The 18,444-nt window shown below is 36.9% G+C and overlaps 1 protein-coding gene across 1 annotated transcript in view; it reads left to right on the top strand.

Moving 5' to 3' along the window:
* The window catches only part of HMCN1 (hemicentin 1), a 420,986-nt gene that overhangs the window by 102,490 nt on the left and 300,052 nt on the right, over positions 1-18,444 (top strand). The window contains exons 3-4 of the mRNA XM_081823192.1: positions 4,798-4,956; positions 6,267-6,389. Coding sequence (XP_081679318.1) covers positions 4,798-4,956; positions 6,267-6,389 — 282 coding nt within the window. The remainder of the gene's footprint in view (positions 1-4,797; positions 4,957-6,266; positions 6,390-18,444) is intronic.

Raw genomic sequence — 18,444 nt, 5'->3', positions numbered from 1 at the left:
GTCTGTGATTCAACAGTCTTACACAAATCACAGCACTCACCATAGCACATACCCTCCCCAATGTCTATCACCCAGCCACCCCATCCCTCCCATCCCCCACCACTCCAGCAACCCTCAGTTTGTTTCCTGAGATTAAAAATTCCTCATATCAGTGAGGTCATATGATACATGTCTTTCTCTGATTGACTTATTTCGCTCAGCATAACACCCTCCAGTTCCATCCACGTCGTTACAATAACCGAACTATGGAAAGAGCCAAGATGTCTATCGACAGATGAATGGATAAAGAAGATGTATATATATATATATATATATATATATACAATGGAATATTATGCAGCCATCAAAAGGAATGAAATCTTGCCATTTCCTTTGGGTGTTAACCAATGTTAAGCTTACTATATATGAGGTTCTGTGTTTCACAGAGGTGCTGTTTTCAGGAGAATAAGGTGGTTTCAATATTTATAGAAAATGTTGTTGACCCTATAGGTTTTATTAAGATGTGGTTTTAAACTTCTCTATTCAAACTTATAGGGTGAAAAAGTACTTAATTAAAGGTTTAGAGGTTCCATTTCAACACATAGGTTTTTTAAGGCTACCTTCAAGTTTTAGTATGAGTCTGAAGACATGGAGAGATCTCATTGGGATGAATTCATTTGGAGTAACTTCCAAGGATTCTAATGGTCTCTAGACTCTATTCCTGGGTAATGTTTTGATATGAACTAAGGCATCCCTAGGTCCTCTTAGAGTTAATTTGAACACAAGTCAAGTGGCTCAAAGACTGTCCTTTACTAACTGGACAAGGTTTATCATTCTTGTCATTCCTAGTGTATATCCCTGGAGATTTCTTAGCTGTTCTGATTTTTGGCCCATAGAAAGAAGACTTGTGGAATGGGTAAATTTTATATTGTGATTCACATTCAGGTGCATGATGTCAGGCACAGTTGAGGAATGTTTTTGTTTAAGCTTCTGAAAATACAATAGGAATGTAGTTTTTTGAGCAGTCCAGAATATTCATTACAGATGTGCAAAGTTGGCTTCAAGTAAGAATTATTCCTGTGTAATATATTAAAGTTATTAATGTGCCCAGTAGCTATTTCCCACATTCCTAGCACACAAATGCTTATTTAAGCATTTTAGCTTAATTTTTAGCACACGACAATCCCCCTAAATATTATGCAGAGGAAAACATACTATATCATTGAAATGTAAAGCATGTTAAAGTAAATCTGAAGAGTGAAGAAGTTTTTTTGACTGGAAGAAAAGAGAAAATTTTAAAGAGGGGAAGGCATATCATCTCAACCTTAGAAAGAAAATAGTTCAATTTGTCAAATATTTACTCAGTGATTACTGTATGCTAGCAAATGTTATGAACTCAGGACTTAAGGACTCGGCAAAACACAGTAACTGCCATCAATGAGCTTATAGAAAATGGGAGAATTTAGCCATGCATATATATATTTTTAAGATTTTATTTATTAATTTGAGAGAGAGAAAGAGCATGAGCAGTGGGAGGGGGAGAGGGAGAAGAAGACTCCCTGCAGAGCCGGGAGCCCAGTGCGGGGCTCGATCCAGGATCATGACCTGAGCTGAAGGCAGAGGTTTAACCGACTGAGCCACCTGGGCACCCCTAGCCATGCATATATTGATGAGGAGTTTTGATGGTGGAAATGGAGCAGTGGAAAGATGAATGAAAGTACTAAAGGCATTACAGTGTAAAGAAAGGGGCATATTTAAAGAACAGGAAGTAGTCTTAGCCTAAAGGAAGCATTTTATGAAGAGGGAGCAGTAGGAGATAAGAAACTAGAAAGAGAATTTGATCCAACACAAGTAGTGAAAAATTTTAAGTAGGAATATGATACAGACAGCTCTTTACTGCAGGAAAAATAAAGTTTGGTGGTAGGCAGAGTGGAAGGTTAGATTGGAGACTATACTTGTAACAAAATCAATGATAAGAAGAGTGAATTGTAGGAAGTAAGGAGGAAGGGAGGGGACTGATTCATGATGGAAGTAGTTTGACCACTGATTAGGTGAAGGAAGAGGGAGGAGTCAAGATGACTTAGGTTTTAACCTGAATATGGAGGCAGGTAGTTGGATTAACAAAAATAGGGAAGACATGGTTGGGGAAAATATAATGAGTTCTATTTTAGACCCGTGGAATTGTGGAGACCCATAGAATATCTAGGAGATTTTTTTTTTTTAAGATTTTATTTATTTATTTGAGAGAGCGAGAGAGAGCGAGAGAGCACATGTGTAGGGGGGAAGGGGCAGAGGCAGAGGGAGAAGCAGACTCCCCATTGAGTAGGGAGCCCAACATGGGGCTCGATCCCAGAACCCTGGGATCATGACCTGAGCTGAAGGCAGACACTTAACTGACTGAGCCACCCAGGTGCCGTAGCAGTGGATGTTTAACAAGCAATTGAAAATGTAAAATTGGGGGTGCCTGGGTGGCTCAGTTGGTTGAACATCTGGCTCTTGGTTTTGGCTCAGGTCATGATCTCATGGGTTGTGGGCTCAAGCCCCAAATGGGGCCCTGCACACTGCCCCCCCCCCAAATAAATCTTTAAAAGATGTAAAATTAGAATTTGGAAGGTAAGTACAGTCTGAAGATAGAAGTATACAAGTTTTTGAGAACAGTATTATCTGCTAAACTAAATGTCACGAACATACACATAAGTAATGCTGGATAGGTGATAAGTTCTGCAAAGATAGAAAGGACTGTTAAGTGAGTAAACTTTCTGGGAGTCTTCAGCTGACATCTTCTCAGAAGTGAAGATCAGATTACTACAGTGTTCAGTCCCCTACCATTAAGAAAGTGACATAATATTTCATGGGTGTCTCAATTTTAGAAGCATTTATAACAACTGGGGCTCTGTTCCAACTCATTTAATAAATGGTACTCCCAGCCTGTAAGTTTTGAGTGAGATCCAAAGCAAGAAAAGATTCTCCAGTTTGTCCAAACTGCAGTTCAAATGCCTGGCTCTTTTGACCCTGATTATATCTATGGTGTTCAGGATATTGTATCACAATCTGAGACTGTTTGAAGCCTGGGAAAAGCCCCAGTAGGAGAATCAAGTAGAATCTCCAGAGTTTAAAGAAAAAACCTTATCCCTTTCATCAAGTAATTATTTTCTTTTTGAAAAAGAGCTCTTACTTACTGAATTCTGGTGGACTATAGAACCATAAGGCCCCCCTATAACCCCAAGCTCTCTTGCTTTTTATTTGATTGTCTTTTCTAGACCATGAATTCCTTAAGGACAAGATACTTTAGCTTATTATTCATCTTTGTATGTCTAAATCCTAGCAGGGTGTTTAGTGGTTATTGATTGCTCAAAACATACTGGTTGAAAGTCCATTTCCTTGGCCCTGTAGTTATTGACATCTATGCTAAGGAAGTAATCAGACATTTTATATAAATATATATATATATTTGTATTTATATATTTAATAATAGAGGAAAATTTGAAAGAGCATAATCAATAGTAGAGAAATGGTTAACTAAATTATGGGATATAGGCAGAATATTATGCAATCATTAGAACCTGTGATTTTGAAGAACATTGATGACATGGAACAGAAGGAGGATATAATCCTAAATTTAAAATATATAAAACTGTAAATACAGCATACTTATACTTTTATCTATAAATCCATATAATTTTGAAAGAAATAAATATGAGAAGAATTCTTAGGATGTGGACTGTTATTGTTTAGGAAAATATATTGAGCCTATTCAAGTAGGAAATAAAACACACAGATCATGTGTTAGTAGGAAAAATGAAGCAGAATGAAAAGAGTGACAGAGAGTGTGTATTTTATATAAGGTGGTCATGGGAGGCTTCTCTGATAGGTAACATTTGAGCAAAAACTTGAGGTTTGAGATATATACCAGTATGTTTGTTTGCAGGTGGGAATGATCCAGTAAAAGAGGAATGTTGGCAATGGAGTAGAGAGAGGGAATAGCTACAGGAGCTGTGTTTTTGATTAGGTACATGTGAGTAGTTAGCCTTAGCTATGCCCAAATGATCCCTTCACTGTAAAGGCAGGGCATGTGGCTAGGTTAATAGATATCGTGGTGGGAGTTCATGGAAGTTCTCTTCTGATTGCTACTCTCAGTACAGTAAAAAGAAGGTCATCAAATAAGGGATAAGAAAAGAGGGATGTATGAAATAGTCATGTGAGGGAATGGGATAGTGAATCAACATTTAATTAGGTGAAAAGTATGTAACAATTTCTATTATTTTGTGTATTTGGGGTGAATTTATAATTTATCTATAAATACACATTATTCTTTTTTTTAAATTCTATTTTATTATGTTAATCACCATACATTACATCATTAGTTTTTGATGTAGTGTTCCATGATTCATTGTTTGCATATAACACCCAGTGCTCCATGCAGAACGTGCCCTCTTTAATATCCATCACCAAGGTAACCCATCCCCCCATCCCCCTCCCCTCTAGAACCCTCAGTTTGTTTCTCAGAGTCCATAGTCTCTCATGGTTCATCTCCCCCTCCGATTCCCCCCCTTCATTTTTCCCTTCCTACCATCTTCTTTTTTTTTTTTTAACATATAATGTATTATTTGTTTCAGAGGTACAGGTCTGAATACACGTTTTTCTATCTTCCATCTCCTGATAAGCAAAGTGATGAATTCAGTGGCAAACTGATAGAAAATAAATGTGAAGAGAACTTGTTTAGTTCTAGAGCTTCTAAAGCAACTTGTCATAACTAAAATATTCCTTTCTTTTCTGTTGATGAAATAATTGCATTCTTTTTTCTCTGCTCCTCAACAGGGTGGTGGTGATTGTCCAGAAATGAGTATTGGAGCTATAAAAATTGCCTTGGAAATTTCTCTTCCTGGCTCTTTCATCTATGTTTTCACTGATGCACGGTCCAAGGATTATCAGCTCACTCATGAGGTGCTCCAGCTTATCCAACAGAAACAGTCACAAGTGAGTAGGAATCAGCCCCCAGATTTTCTATCTGAATACAGCTGGAAGGAATTTAGGCATACCTTGGAGATATTGTGGGTGCAGTTCTGACCACCACAATAAAGCAGATATCACACTAAAATCAAATGAATTTTTTGGCTTCCCAGTGTACATACAAGTTATGTTTATACTATACTGTACTCTCTTAAGGGTGAAGTATTATCATGTCTTACAAAACCAATATATACACCTTACTTAAAAAATACTTTATTGCTAAACAATGCTAACCATCATCTGAGCTTTCAGCAAGTCATTCTCACTGATCACAAATCACCATAGCAAATATACGGATAATGAAAAAGTTTGAAATATTGCAAAAATTACCAGAATGTGACACAGAGACATGAAATGAGCAAATACTGTTGGAAAAATGGTGCTGATAGATTTGTTCAATGCAGGGTTGCCACAAACCTCTAATTTATAAAGAACACAGTATCTGTGAAGCACAATAAAGCAAAGTGCTATAAAACAAGGTATACCTATATGGCATGTGAGAGGTTGCCTCTCTTCTTTAACTATACTTTGTGTAGCAAATGTCAATAATTACAACTATTGATCTATATATATGTATTCCAATATGTATGTGACATTTAATTTAAACATATTAAATCTATATGTAATATTTGTACATATTAATACCTTATTTTTTAATACAGAGAGAAAATGGGGATTAATGAAGGTTCTTCTTACCATCTTATCTTTTTAACTGACAAAAACATAGACCTATGTCTCAAATGTCACCTCCTATGTGGAATCTTGTTTTGAGTCAGAGTTATTTATTGTATCAGTTAGCTATTGCTATATACTAAACAGTTCTACCTCTCAATGGCTTAAAACTATAAGCATTTATTTCTCACATATTTACAGGGCTCTGTTGATCTAGGTGAGACTTGCTCACTTGTGTGTCTGGGTAGAGTTTGAGTTTGACTTATCTAGGCTGATCTCTAGGGTGACTTGGCTCTGCCTTACAGGCTTCTCACCCTTTTTTGAGACCAGTAGGCTAGTTTAGACATGTTCTTTTCAAAATCTTTTGCAAAGTGCATGGATATAGGGAGAAATATATATATATATATATATATATATATATATATATATGATGTATGTAGGGTATTATATACATTTATAAATGTATATGTTTATGTATATTATATATGTATGATGTATATATTCCACTTTACTAGTAGCATATTAACATGTAATAGGTACTCAATAAATACATATTGATTTCTGAAAACCCTTTAAATTGTCTTCTTTTTTTAAAAAAATCGTAGGTGGTATTTGTGCTCACTGGAGATTGTGATGACAGGGGGCATATTGGATATAAAGTCTATGAAGAAATTGCTTCTACAAGTTCTGGCCAAGTGTTCCACCTGGACAAAAAACAAGTTAATGAGGTCAGTTTGATAATGTGGGTCTACTTTATTACTAACTACCTTACTAAGGTATTAGTTAGGCCAACCTAATTGTGACAGATTTGATTTCAAAAACAGTTTGCAAAGAGGTTTTGTTTTTTTGTTTTCTTTTTCCCTAGTCCACAGGTCAATAAAGGCATTAAAGCAATGTGCGGAGGCATAGATTTATATAGTATTAGTTTATTAGTTTCTGGATTATATTATTCTATACTGACATGTTATTTAGATTTAAGCATAAATGTACTTAAAATTCATTCAGTGGGAATTGGAAATTTTTGTAGTTCTTGTTGTTTAGGAAGGTCAATTTGTATTTCTTTTTTTTTTAATTTAATTTTATTATGTTAGTCACCATACAATACATCATTAGTTTTTTTTTTTCTTTAAAGATTTTCTTTCTTTCTTTATTTATTTGAGAGAGAGAGAGAGAAACAGCATGAGAGGGGAGAGGTTCAGAGGGAGAAGCAGGCTCCCCGCCGAGCCGGGAGCCTGATGAGGAACTCGATCCCAGGACTCCGGGCTCATGACCTGAGCCGAAGGCAGTTGCTCAACCAACTGAGCCACCCAGGCGCCCACATCATTAGTTTTTGATGTAGTGATCCACGATTCATTGTATTTCTGATGCACAACTTTTGGATAACTGGTAACACAAGGTGTGATGGTTCACTGAAGTAGAATATGAAAAGGTTATTGAGCAAAATTCTAATGACATTTGATATCTAAGATTAAAAGTAAAAAGCTGTGGGTGCCTGGGTGGCTCAGTCAGTTAAGCGTCTGCCTTTGGCTCAGGTCATGATGGGATCAAGTCCCACATCGGGCTCCCTGCTCGTGGGGAGTCTGCTTCTCTCTCTGCCCTTCCTCCCACTAGTTCTCTTAATCAATCTCTCTCTCTCTCTCAAATAAATAAATAATCTTAAAAAAAAATAAAAGTAAAAACTGTAAGTAAGTAACTATATAGTTAACTGAAAACTTTTATGGTAATAAAATCAATAACTTATATAATAAGAAAATATTGATATTTTCTAAAACAGTGTTTGAGACATGTCTGCCACAATTCTTTCTCCTTTTTGGTACTTTTATTTAGCTTAAGTAGAATTTAGCTTAAGTAGAATTTAGCTTAAGTAGACTAGGACTAGAGAGAAGCATTCCTGAAATTGTCCATTTTTAGAAATTGGAGTTCAATGCCAGCAGGAATGAGCTTTAATTTAGCTGTCAATTATGGCAATTCCAACCCCTTCACCATTTGGTTCAAGAAAGGTCATCTTTCGGCCACTGAGGTTCAAGAGGAATTTAGCTAGGGGCAACTTGGAAGAATGCTCTTCTAGGTATTATCCTGTATTGATGTGAATCCCAGACCCGATGCAGCCATCTTCATACAGTTCTGAGGAGTAAATAAATATAAGGGGAATTTGGATTAAGTCAACACTCAAATCCCATCCTACTGCTAAGCCTCCAGAATTAAGGAAATGATGTTTTTCCCTACACCAATTAGAATTGAGCATTTAGTTACCTACAGATAAATGCATCCTATCTGATAAGAATTCCTTTGTGACATGGTTTTTGTTAGCTCCAGTTTCCTAATTTGTAAAATGGGGATAATAGAATTATCCATTTTGGAAAGTCTTTAGAAGATTAAATGAGATAATGCATGTAAAATGTTTCAAGCGAGGTCTGGTACAGGGTAAATGCCCAATAAATGTTAACTAGTATTTTTATAATCGTCATTATGTTGTTATTTTGCTTTCAAAGTGGAGAAATTGTGCCACTATGTTTGTTAGAAACCAGATGGCTAGCTGTTTCTAGGAAATAAATTTACTCAAATGGGAAAAGGATGGAGAGATGATTTTCTTGTTTCCTGTGTGAGAAAGGATATTTTAAGGGGTTACTGGAAACAGTATAAGCCAATGTTTCTCTTAAAGAAAGCTATGATGGTGGAAGATTTTATTAACAGAAACCAGAATGACAGTGTTAAAATTGGATTTGCAAAATTTTTAGCATATAGTTTAGCGATTTCTCTTTTCTCATTGCTCAAAATTCTCCTATTATATAAACATTATAAACTCTAGGAAAAATAGATGCTGTAGTGAGAGCTACACTCTTAACAGAGATGAGAACTGCAGGGAAGCCACACATGAGCTGAGTCCTTTCATTTTACTCAAGAGTGATTTTTCATCTATTTCTAAAGGTAATTGCATCTTATCCTCTTAACCTAGTTCATCAGTTTCCTAGTGGGGTATATTTTGTATCAGTTCTCTCTTGAGATAACTTGAGGTTTCCTCTTTCTTCCTGCTTTTTAAAAAAATAATAATTGAGTATCTTTCATCTTTATTTAACATAAAAGAAACCAAAGTGAAGAAATTATTTGGCTGGGCATCAGTGGTCTATAAATCATTGTATGGTATTACATTTTGGAAACACAAGTTATGACACATCTCAAGGATGTACTTAAACAATTCACCTTTGAAGTTGGAAAAGGAACTAAAAGCCTTACTCCTCCATTTCTTTGTAAACTGAGTTATTGTTAATGGGTCTAGTTAATGCTTCCTTAGGTATAAGAAAAATCCAACTTTGAAATATCAAAGTTACCCACAGATGTTGTATTTTTGCATCAAAGAAGCTAACACAAAAGATGCATTGTTAATTGGATAATTTACTTGTTCTGAGTTTCCACATTCTTTCTCCCTACCTCTCCCAACTCATGTCTTCAAACATTCCCTTTCCATCTCCTCTGTTCCCCCCCAAAAAAACTTTCTACCTGGATATCCTAGCCCTATGGATTGGTGTTATTCCCCACTTGTAAGTAATGCTGCATAGTGGACTGTATTATATCAGAAGGAAGTTTTATTAAATAAAGGAATAATTGTCAAATAATTTTTTTTAAAGGAGCTAAATGATATTTAGAAGTCTCTCAAAAATCTTTTTTTAAAAATTTTATTTATTTATTTGACTCAGAGAGAGAGAGAGTGCACAAGCATGGGGAGTGGCAGGCAGAGGGAGAGGGAGATGCAGACCCCCGCAGAGCAGGGGAGCCTGATGCGCAGGACTCGATCCCAGGACCCTGGGATCATGACCTGAGCCAAAGGCAGTTGCTTAGCCAACTGAGCCACCCAGGTGCCCTCTCAATAAATCTTAATGACTATCTTATCATGTAACTTGCAAGTCTGTGGTGTAGGATGTTTTAATGCCAGTGTTCCTTATGAACACTTAGTGCTTTCTTTGGGAGCGGTCTCTGTGTTGCTCTGTTTGGCAGAGGCACATTCTGTTCTACCCTCGTTCTGTATTAAACATGGAAGGCGCCCACAATTCTTTCCTTCTCTCAGCAATCACCCTGTGATTAAGAAAATAATACTAGTATCAACTGAGAATGATCGAGTGCTTGATATGGCCATTCGACAAGACTTTAATTTTGGGGCACCTGAGTATCTCAGTCGGTTAAGCGACTGCCTTTGGCTCAGGTCATGGTCCCAGGGTTCTGGGATTGAGCCCTGTGTTCGGCTCCCTGCTCAGCGGGGAGTCTGCTTCTCCCTCTCCTTCTGCCTGCCACTCCCTTGCTTGTGCTCACTCTTTCTCTCTCTCTCAAATAAATAAATAAAATCTTTAAAAAAAAAAAAAAGACTTTAATTTTATTTCATTTAATCCTTACCATAGCCTGTAAGGAAGACAGCATGATCATAAGCCCCATTTCACAGATTAGGGAACTGAAGCATAGGGAGGCAGAGCATCTTGCTCGAGGTTAAATTGCTGCTAAGTGTTTAAATTTAGGCGACATATTCAGTCTTTCTCCTGAGATAGTCCTCTTAGCCACCATAAGTCCCTGCCTGTGATTTCCACTTCTGTTTTCATCAGAGGATGGATTTTTTTTTAAATTTAAGTAAAATTAGCATACAATGTTATATTAGTTTCAGGTTACAACATAGTGATTTGACAATTCTGTGCATTATTCAGTGCTCACCACGATGAGTGTAGTTATCATCTATAACCATGCAATATTATTACAGTATTATTGACTATATTCTCTATGCTGTGCTTTTCTTCTCTGTGACTTATTTATTTTATACCTGGAAGTTTGAACCTCTTAATTCCCTTTATCTATTTTACCCATTCCCTCCACCCACCTCCCATCTGGCAACTATCAGTTTGTTCTCTGTGTTTAAGAGTCTGGTTTTGTTTGTTTGTTCATTTGTTTTGTTTTTTTAGATTCTCTATATAAGTGAAATCATGTGGTATTTGTTTTTCTCTGACTTACTTCACTTAGTATTATACCCTCAAGATCCATTCATGTTGTTGCAAATGACAAGATCTCATTCTTTTTTTATGGCTGGGAAAATATATATGTATATTTTATACATATAAAAAATATATAATATATATATATGATAGACACCTGGGTTGTTTCTATATCTTGGCTATTGTAAATAATGTTGCATTAAACATAGGGGTACATATATTTTTTGAGTTAGTGTTTTTATTTTCTTTGGGTCCAGTAGTGGGATTACTGGATCATATGGTATTTCTGTTTTTAATTTTTTGAGGAACCTCCATACTGGTTTCCATAGTGGCTGCACCAGTTTGCATTCCCACCAACAGTGTAGGAGGGTTCTTTTTTCTTCACATCTTTCCCAACACTTGTTATTTCTTGTCTTTTGGGTACTAGCCATTCTGACTGGTATGAAGTGATAACTTACTGTGGTTTTGATTTGCTTTTCCCTGATGATTAGTGATGTTGAGACTTTTTTTATGTACTCCTTGGCCATCTGTATATCTTCTTTGGAAAATTTTCTATTCTGGTCCTCTGCCCATTCTTTAATTAGGTTATTTGTTGTTTTAGTGTTAAGTCATATAAGTTCTTTATATATTTTGGATATTAACCCCTTAAGGGGTTGTAGTTTTGTCAGGAAAGTTAGAAATTTCAGCCTCCTTAATTTGTTCAATGAATATTCGCTGTATTTGATGCCAGTCACCACACTAATCAGTGGTGACAGCAAAGGCCAACAAGATCCTGTCCCTGTCTTCACGGAGCCTAGAGGTAGGAGAGGGGATATAATGACAGTATAAGGTCATAGTAGCTCAATGAAGGCAACCCCAGCAACTCAAACAGTCAGAGACTTCACTCAAGGAGGACCATGGAGCTCATTGGAGACCAGAGCACACCCCGTGTTCCTCAGGATCCTAACTGCTGCCATGGCTGGTGAGAGTAGACAGGGGGTGTCTAATGCCAGACTCTCTGAGTCTGAACACAGTTCTACCACTCACTAGATTCATGACCCTGGGTAAGTTATTTACCTCCCCTCTGCTTTAGTTTCTTCATTGATAAGACAGGATAAATAATAGCACAAACCACAGAAGATTGAGCAAATTGGGAAGTTTCAGTAGTACTACTAGCACATAATAAGACTTTGAAAAAATATTACCTGTTTGTTTTTTTAATGTATATTTTTTCAAGTAATAGAACTGCAGATCCCATTTCCCCCTGCCCTTTCTATCTCTTAGCAATAGACTTGGGCATTTGATGTAAATTTACTATCCTTGGGGCACCTGGGTGGCACCTGGGTTAGGCCTCTGACTCTTGGTTTTGCTCAGGTCATGATCTCAGGGTCATGAGATTGAGCCCCCTGTTGGCTCTAAACTGGATGTGGAGCCTGTTTGGGATTTTCACTCTCCCCCTGCCCCTCCTCTCTTTCTTTCTCTCTAAAATATATATACATAAATCTTTTTTAAAAAATAAATTTACTGCCCTCTACTTTATCAGGGGCTGAAAAGACACTGAAATACCTTTTTCTTTCTTTGAATAAGTGGCAGAGAGGTGAAAGTCCAGGACATTAGGAACCTTGGGTCCAAACCCTCCTCCCTCCTGGGCAAAACTGTCCCAACACCTGCTAAGGTCTGCATGCTCTGGGATCTTATTATCAATTTTCTTACAACATCAAGGGAAGAGGGGAGGTCATCCCAGAATTTTTACGCTAAGGAATAATACAAGAATGATGCCATCTATTATAGAGGCAGGGTGTGAGCAGTCATCTGGGCAGAAAATGGTTAGATAACTCACTCAACAGGGGCAAAGAGAGTTTAATGAATTACAGTTTAGCAAGATGTGGGTAGGGCTAAGGGCAGCCAACAGAGGATGCTGAAGCACCAAGAGTCCAGCAACAATGGAAGAGAGAGCTTGGGCCAACACCCAGGGAGACCAAGGGTGAGGGCTCATGAGTAGTGATGGCATGTGGTAGGCAAATTGCAGCCCAGAGGGATGGAGCCAGAGGAACAAATATCCTTCCCCACTTTCTTCATCCCTTTCAATTCCTTATGGTTTTCATGTCCAGGTGCCTTTTAATTTTCCTCAATCTAACTGGAAGCTGAGAGACCAAGGAGCCCTATTGAAGTAGTTCATAAAGGTCAGTGTCCCAGGGCACAGAGCCTAACGGACAAGGGTAGAGAATGGATCTGGAGGGGCAAAATGAAACTATCCAGCACAAGCAGTATTGTGTGGTTGGTAGTCAAGGCTCTAGGCTCTAGGAACATGGCTGATATCCCAGCCATGCAACCTTGACAAGTTACCTGGTTTTTCTGTCTCTGTTTCCTCATCTGTAAAATGGAAAGAGTGATAGTTACCTCAGATGGCTGTTGTGTTTAGAACATATCAATAAATATTAACTGCTAATATTTTTATTTACTGATACATGTTAGTCAAAATATTCCATCAGCCTCTTTTAGAATTTTCCCTAAAACAAAGAAATAGATATTAAGGGTCCATCTGTGACAAGATGGCCAAAGGCAGTATACTATAGTGGGAAATTCTGGGGCTTTAGAAATAGGGAGACCAGGGTTTGAATGACCTCTCTGTCTTTAGCTTTATGTAGCTTTGTATAAGTTCTCTGAGACTGTTTCTTCATGTGAAATCAGGCACATTAATTACTTCACAGGACTGTCACGAGGTTTAAATAAAATAAGGAATACCTATAGTATGCTGAATAGAGACCCAGGAGAATAGAAATCACCCAGCCTGAAGGTTCTTAGGAGAGGAATGGCTCCTTTGCCAAAGAGGGCACCTGTAGTTTTCCTTTGATTGTAGGTCCTGGGTGTACCCTTACCCTACAGAGTGCTCAGAAGGACAGAGGTATTTTGGTGAGCCCCAACTTTACAAATAAATGTCTGAAGGAGAATGGACTCAGGACTACTGTTGACTTATGTATGATTCTCAGACTTTTACAATTTCCTTATATTTGTCATTTTTCTTATCTTCACATCACAATAAAATGTTAAAAGGTAAAGGGTTTAACTGCTTATTTTGTGAATATACTAACGTCAATACTAATCTTAATAATATAGGTAGCCTTACAGATTGCTTGTTATGTTCCAGGTGCTAGGCTGAGTACATTTCTCTAAGCCTCACAGGCCTATGGGCAATAGAAATTTTTTAAACAATAAGTTAAGTATGTATTTTTTGTTTTAACTAAACAAATGGAAACGTAAAGTACACATGGCTTCATTTAACCATATTAGTGACCAATAAAGCAGTACTACAACTACTATAATAAGCACTCTATGCAAAGGCCCAAAGAGAAAAAAATCTGTTCTCCTGCCAGTCATTCTAGAGTCAAATTGTGTAATTGCAGCTATAGAGAGGAGACAAAAGCAGACCGTATCCTTGGGTGACACTAGGTGACACTTTTTCCCTGCAGAGAAAAAGAAGGGAGGTGATTTGAGTCTGAGAAGCATCCTAGAGTTGAGAAATAGTCAAGTTCCAGAAGTTCTTCTGGAGGAAAACAGAACACACAATCCTCTCTTCTGTCTGTAACAGTAATTGAGACTCTAAGATAAAGAAAACACCTTTATTTTTTTTCCACTAAGGAATTTCCAGTGAGAAGTAGGAGTCGAACTCACTAGATGGCTTCAGTAGAAGTAGGTAAAGCCCAGGAAAATGAAGTGACAGTTTATTTAAATTTTGTTGAGGCATAATTGGCATAGAATACACTGAACATGTTTAAAGCATACCCATCTGATAAGTTATGACATCTGTAATCATCAACACAGTCAAGGTAAGAACATATCTGTCACCCTCAAAGGTTTTCTTGTATCTCTTGTCACTCCATCCTGCCCCTACTGTACCACCCATCCCTAGGCAACCACTGATCTTTTTATCACTATAGATTAGTTTGCATTTTAAAAAATGTTATATAAATGAAATCATATGGTATGTACCTCTTTTTGGTCTGGCTTACGCACTCAGAATAATTATTTTAAGGTTTGTCTATATTTTATTTTATTTTTAATTTATTTTTAAAGATTTTATTTATTTATTTGAGAGAGAGCGAGCACATGAATTGGGGGGAGGGGCATAGGAAGAGGGACAAGTAGACTTCCCCGCTCAGCGGGGAGCCCAATGCGGGGCTCAATCCCAGGACCCCAGGATCATGACCTGAACCAAAGGCAGATGCGTAACTGACTGAGCCACCCAGGCGCCCCAAGATTTACCTATATTTTAGTATTCAACAGTTCATTCTTGTTATTGCTGGGTAGTATTCTAATGTATGGATATAGCAAAGTTTGTTTATTCATTCACCTGGTAGTAGACATTTATATTGTTTCTAGCATTTGGCTATTACAAATAAAGCTGCTATAAATGTTCATGTACAAGTCTTTGCAAGGACATATGCTTTCATTTCTTTTGTATAAATTCCAAAGGGGAATGATTGGATCAGATAAGAGTATGTGAAGTAACAGTCTTACACCCAATCCATAAAAAATTCTAACATCCTGGCAACAAAGAGCCTCATAGATGAGAGATTACTGGATATATTTCTCTTGCTAGTTTTATACTTATTTTCACTGGTTAATACTGATATTAGAAAGATTATAAACTTTGCTGGAGTGTGAAATCAGCAAAGCCCTTTCCTGCTGCTTTGGCCAAAGACCCCTTGTGACTAGAATTCAGACAAAGAGCTTTGTATATACAAGCTCAGTGATGAGACTCTGAAACCCAGAGTTTTGAACAATGAATACTCTGGAATGAAGTATCTGCCATTTTGTTTTTTCATCTTCTGAGTTTCACTCCAGACGTTATTTCAAAAACATAACCTTAGTGCTGACCTTAAAAATAAGTAGAAACGGGTGTTTCCTCTGAAATTTGAAAATGTATCAGAGACAAATATAACATTCTAGAAAGCTACAGGAAATGTTTGAAAACAATGCATAAATGTTTCTACTTATTCGTTCTTTGAATTCACCTAATTAAATGTTCAAAATGAAGTGGAGAACTCAGAGCTCAAACTTTAAAAAATGTGAAGTCTTTACATCCACAAACACATGAGAAATGAAATATTTATCTTAGTTCTAGTAGAATGCTTTCTTTCTTTATTATGCTAAGATTGACATGTTATCCTCATGAATGTGTGCTGGCAACTCTAATATTCCAGTCACATAGTTTACCGTATCACTCACACCTGGCAGTCACTAATTAGATCACTGAAACGGTGAATTGAAACCATGTGTATTTTTTGTTTAGAATAAATAAAACAGAACATAATTATTGTTTAAAAATTATTTATCGCTCATAGACCTCTGAGCATTGAACAATATTTTAAAATGTCATTTACAGTGTGGATAGTGTGTAATATTCTTTGCAAGTGGAGAAAAAAAGATCACTCTTCTCAATAGCATCTTATTTAGGCAGAAATTACCAAGAGTCAAGCAGAGCCCTCCTGTCGTGTGAAAAAGTGGGGAATGGGAAGTGGGGAATGTTTTGTTTAAAAGGATAAGCCTGTAAAAAATGAGAATGGCCATCTTCCATTTCATGGTCTCATGTATTGGCTTGGGAACCTATTTGAAGGACTAATTACTAACTGTGGCAGTATATTCTATGAAGGCAGTGGGAGTCACATCTATAAAACAAAACTCATTGTCTATGTAGGTTTCAATGTGAGAGTGTTGTCCCACAGTCCTTCATAAGATAATCATAATATTTGACCCCTGGTATCACTTGTCTATAAAATTTAGGAAACAGAATGGATATCACTTACTAAACCTTCTCCCTAATATACCAAAAAGGAGAAAGAGGTTTATATAAATGCCTGAAAGAATATTTCTGAAAATTAAATAAAGAAATGTTATTTAAGCACAAATGGTAGCCATTAAGTTTCATGCATTAAATAGAACCAGAACAACAGAAAAAGAAATAAACCTGTTTTCTTAGCTAACTCTATTTTGATTAGAAGCTGAAAAAAGTTGATTTTGACTATGAGATGTCAGCTTTAATGGAGTCAGTCAATTACAAAAGTCTTAACTATCAAACCATTATAATGTCAATCTCAAAGTCTTTGAAAAATTTATTCAAATCCACACTGGCTTGAAATATGATTCATTTGAGCCATTTCAAGGGCTTGGTCTTTATTTTTGCTGGAGTTATGGTAGAAATTAAAGATCTGAATTGAAAGGAAAATGACCCAGGTGTTTGATATTTAAAACTGAAACAACTTCGTAGTCGCTGAAGTCACTGATCATAATCTCTTTAATAGTTCACCTGTTGCGATCCACAAAGGAGCACAAAAGAATGAAGAACATCTGCAGTGTTGAAGCAAATAAAATTCTATTGAATTTTTATTTTCACAGAGCCTCAACAATTTGGATATTTCCTTTCATATTTTATCAATTTAAATTTTAAAGTTTTCTTTTAAAACTTTTTATTTAGGGGGGCCTGGGTGGCTCAGTTGGTTAAGCAACTGCCTTCGGCTCAGGTCATGATCCTGGAGTCCCGGGATCGAGTCCCGCATCGGGCTCCCTGCTCGGCGAGGAGCCTGCTTCTCCCTCTGACCCTCCCCCCTCTCATGTACTCTCTCTCATTCTCGCTCTCTCAAATGAATAAATAAATCGTTAAAAAAAACCCCAAAAAACTTTATTTAGAGAAGATATGTGTCTATGGTGAAATAAGCATGCCTTCCTCTCTCTCTCTCTCTCTACACACACACAACACACACGCGTGCACACACACACACGCCAGAGTATATTTGATTTTCTAGGAATTCAGAAAGAACAAGAGAACTAACACATTTAAGATGTTATATACCTGTTGTTTCAAACAATATTGTATTTTGTAAAGATTTTGTTTTATTTTGTTTTTTTAAAGATTTTATTTATTTATTTGACAGAGACACAGCAGGAGAGGGAATACAAGCAGGCAGTGGGAGAGGGAGAACAGGCCTCCTGCTGAGCAGGGAGCCCAATGTGGGGCTCAATCCCAGGACCCTTGGATCATGACCTGAGCCGAAGGCAGATGCTTAATGACTGAGCCACCCAAGTACCCCAAGATTTTAAATCATTAAGAAAGCAATTCTATTTCACTACCTAATCTAGAAATTATTAAAGACATATATAACAAGAATATTTGGTTTGTAAAAATCAAGTGAGATCATGTGTCCAAAGCATTTTTAAAGGACCTAATTTTGAATCATGCGAAGAAGAATTTTGGAATCATAGTTTCTTCTTTCCCCAAAGACTTCTAAACATCTAGGCTAACTGGTCTAACCAACCAAGAGATTTGTGTACCCAGACGACCAAAGGTAGTCTTTTGTCTATCACAGAAGGGGGAAATATAAAAAGGTCTGACTGCTACATCTTTTCTCCAGATCAAGAGGTCCCTACTAGTATTTTCATTTAATTATGATAATCTGGTTCAAGGTTAATTGTCTGTTGTTAATTTCTAGACATAGAAGAGCTTATATAATTTTAAAATTTTCTTTTCTCAATTGCCTATCCAGGAATTCTATATAATTACTATTATTCTGAATGAAAAAGTCATAATTTTTGTACTAAACACAGTAGATTCATATTATTTTAATGTTGCAAGAATGTACCTGCTTAATACCTTTGACAAAAATACTTACAACAATTAAAAGTGGCTTAATACCTTTGGAGAACACATATGATTTGCTTTTTGAAAAGCAGTATCATATGACCTCACTGAAATGAGGAATTCTTAATCTCAGGAAATAAACTGAGGGTTGCTGGAGTGGTGGGGGGTGGGAGGGATGGGGTGGCTGGGTGATAGACA

This window comes from Leptonychotes weddellii, chromosome 6 (genome assembly GCF_054177405.1).
Source record: "Leptonychotes weddellii isolate Sample4059 chromosome 6, ASM5417740v2, whole genome shotgun sequence".
Taxonomy (NCBI): domain Eukaryota; kingdom Metazoa; phylum Chordata; class Mammalia; order Carnivora; family Phocidae; genus Leptonychotes; species Leptonychotes weddellii.
Note: the sequence above shows the minus strand (reverse complement) of the source record. Positions and strands in the feature narration are given on the sequence as shown.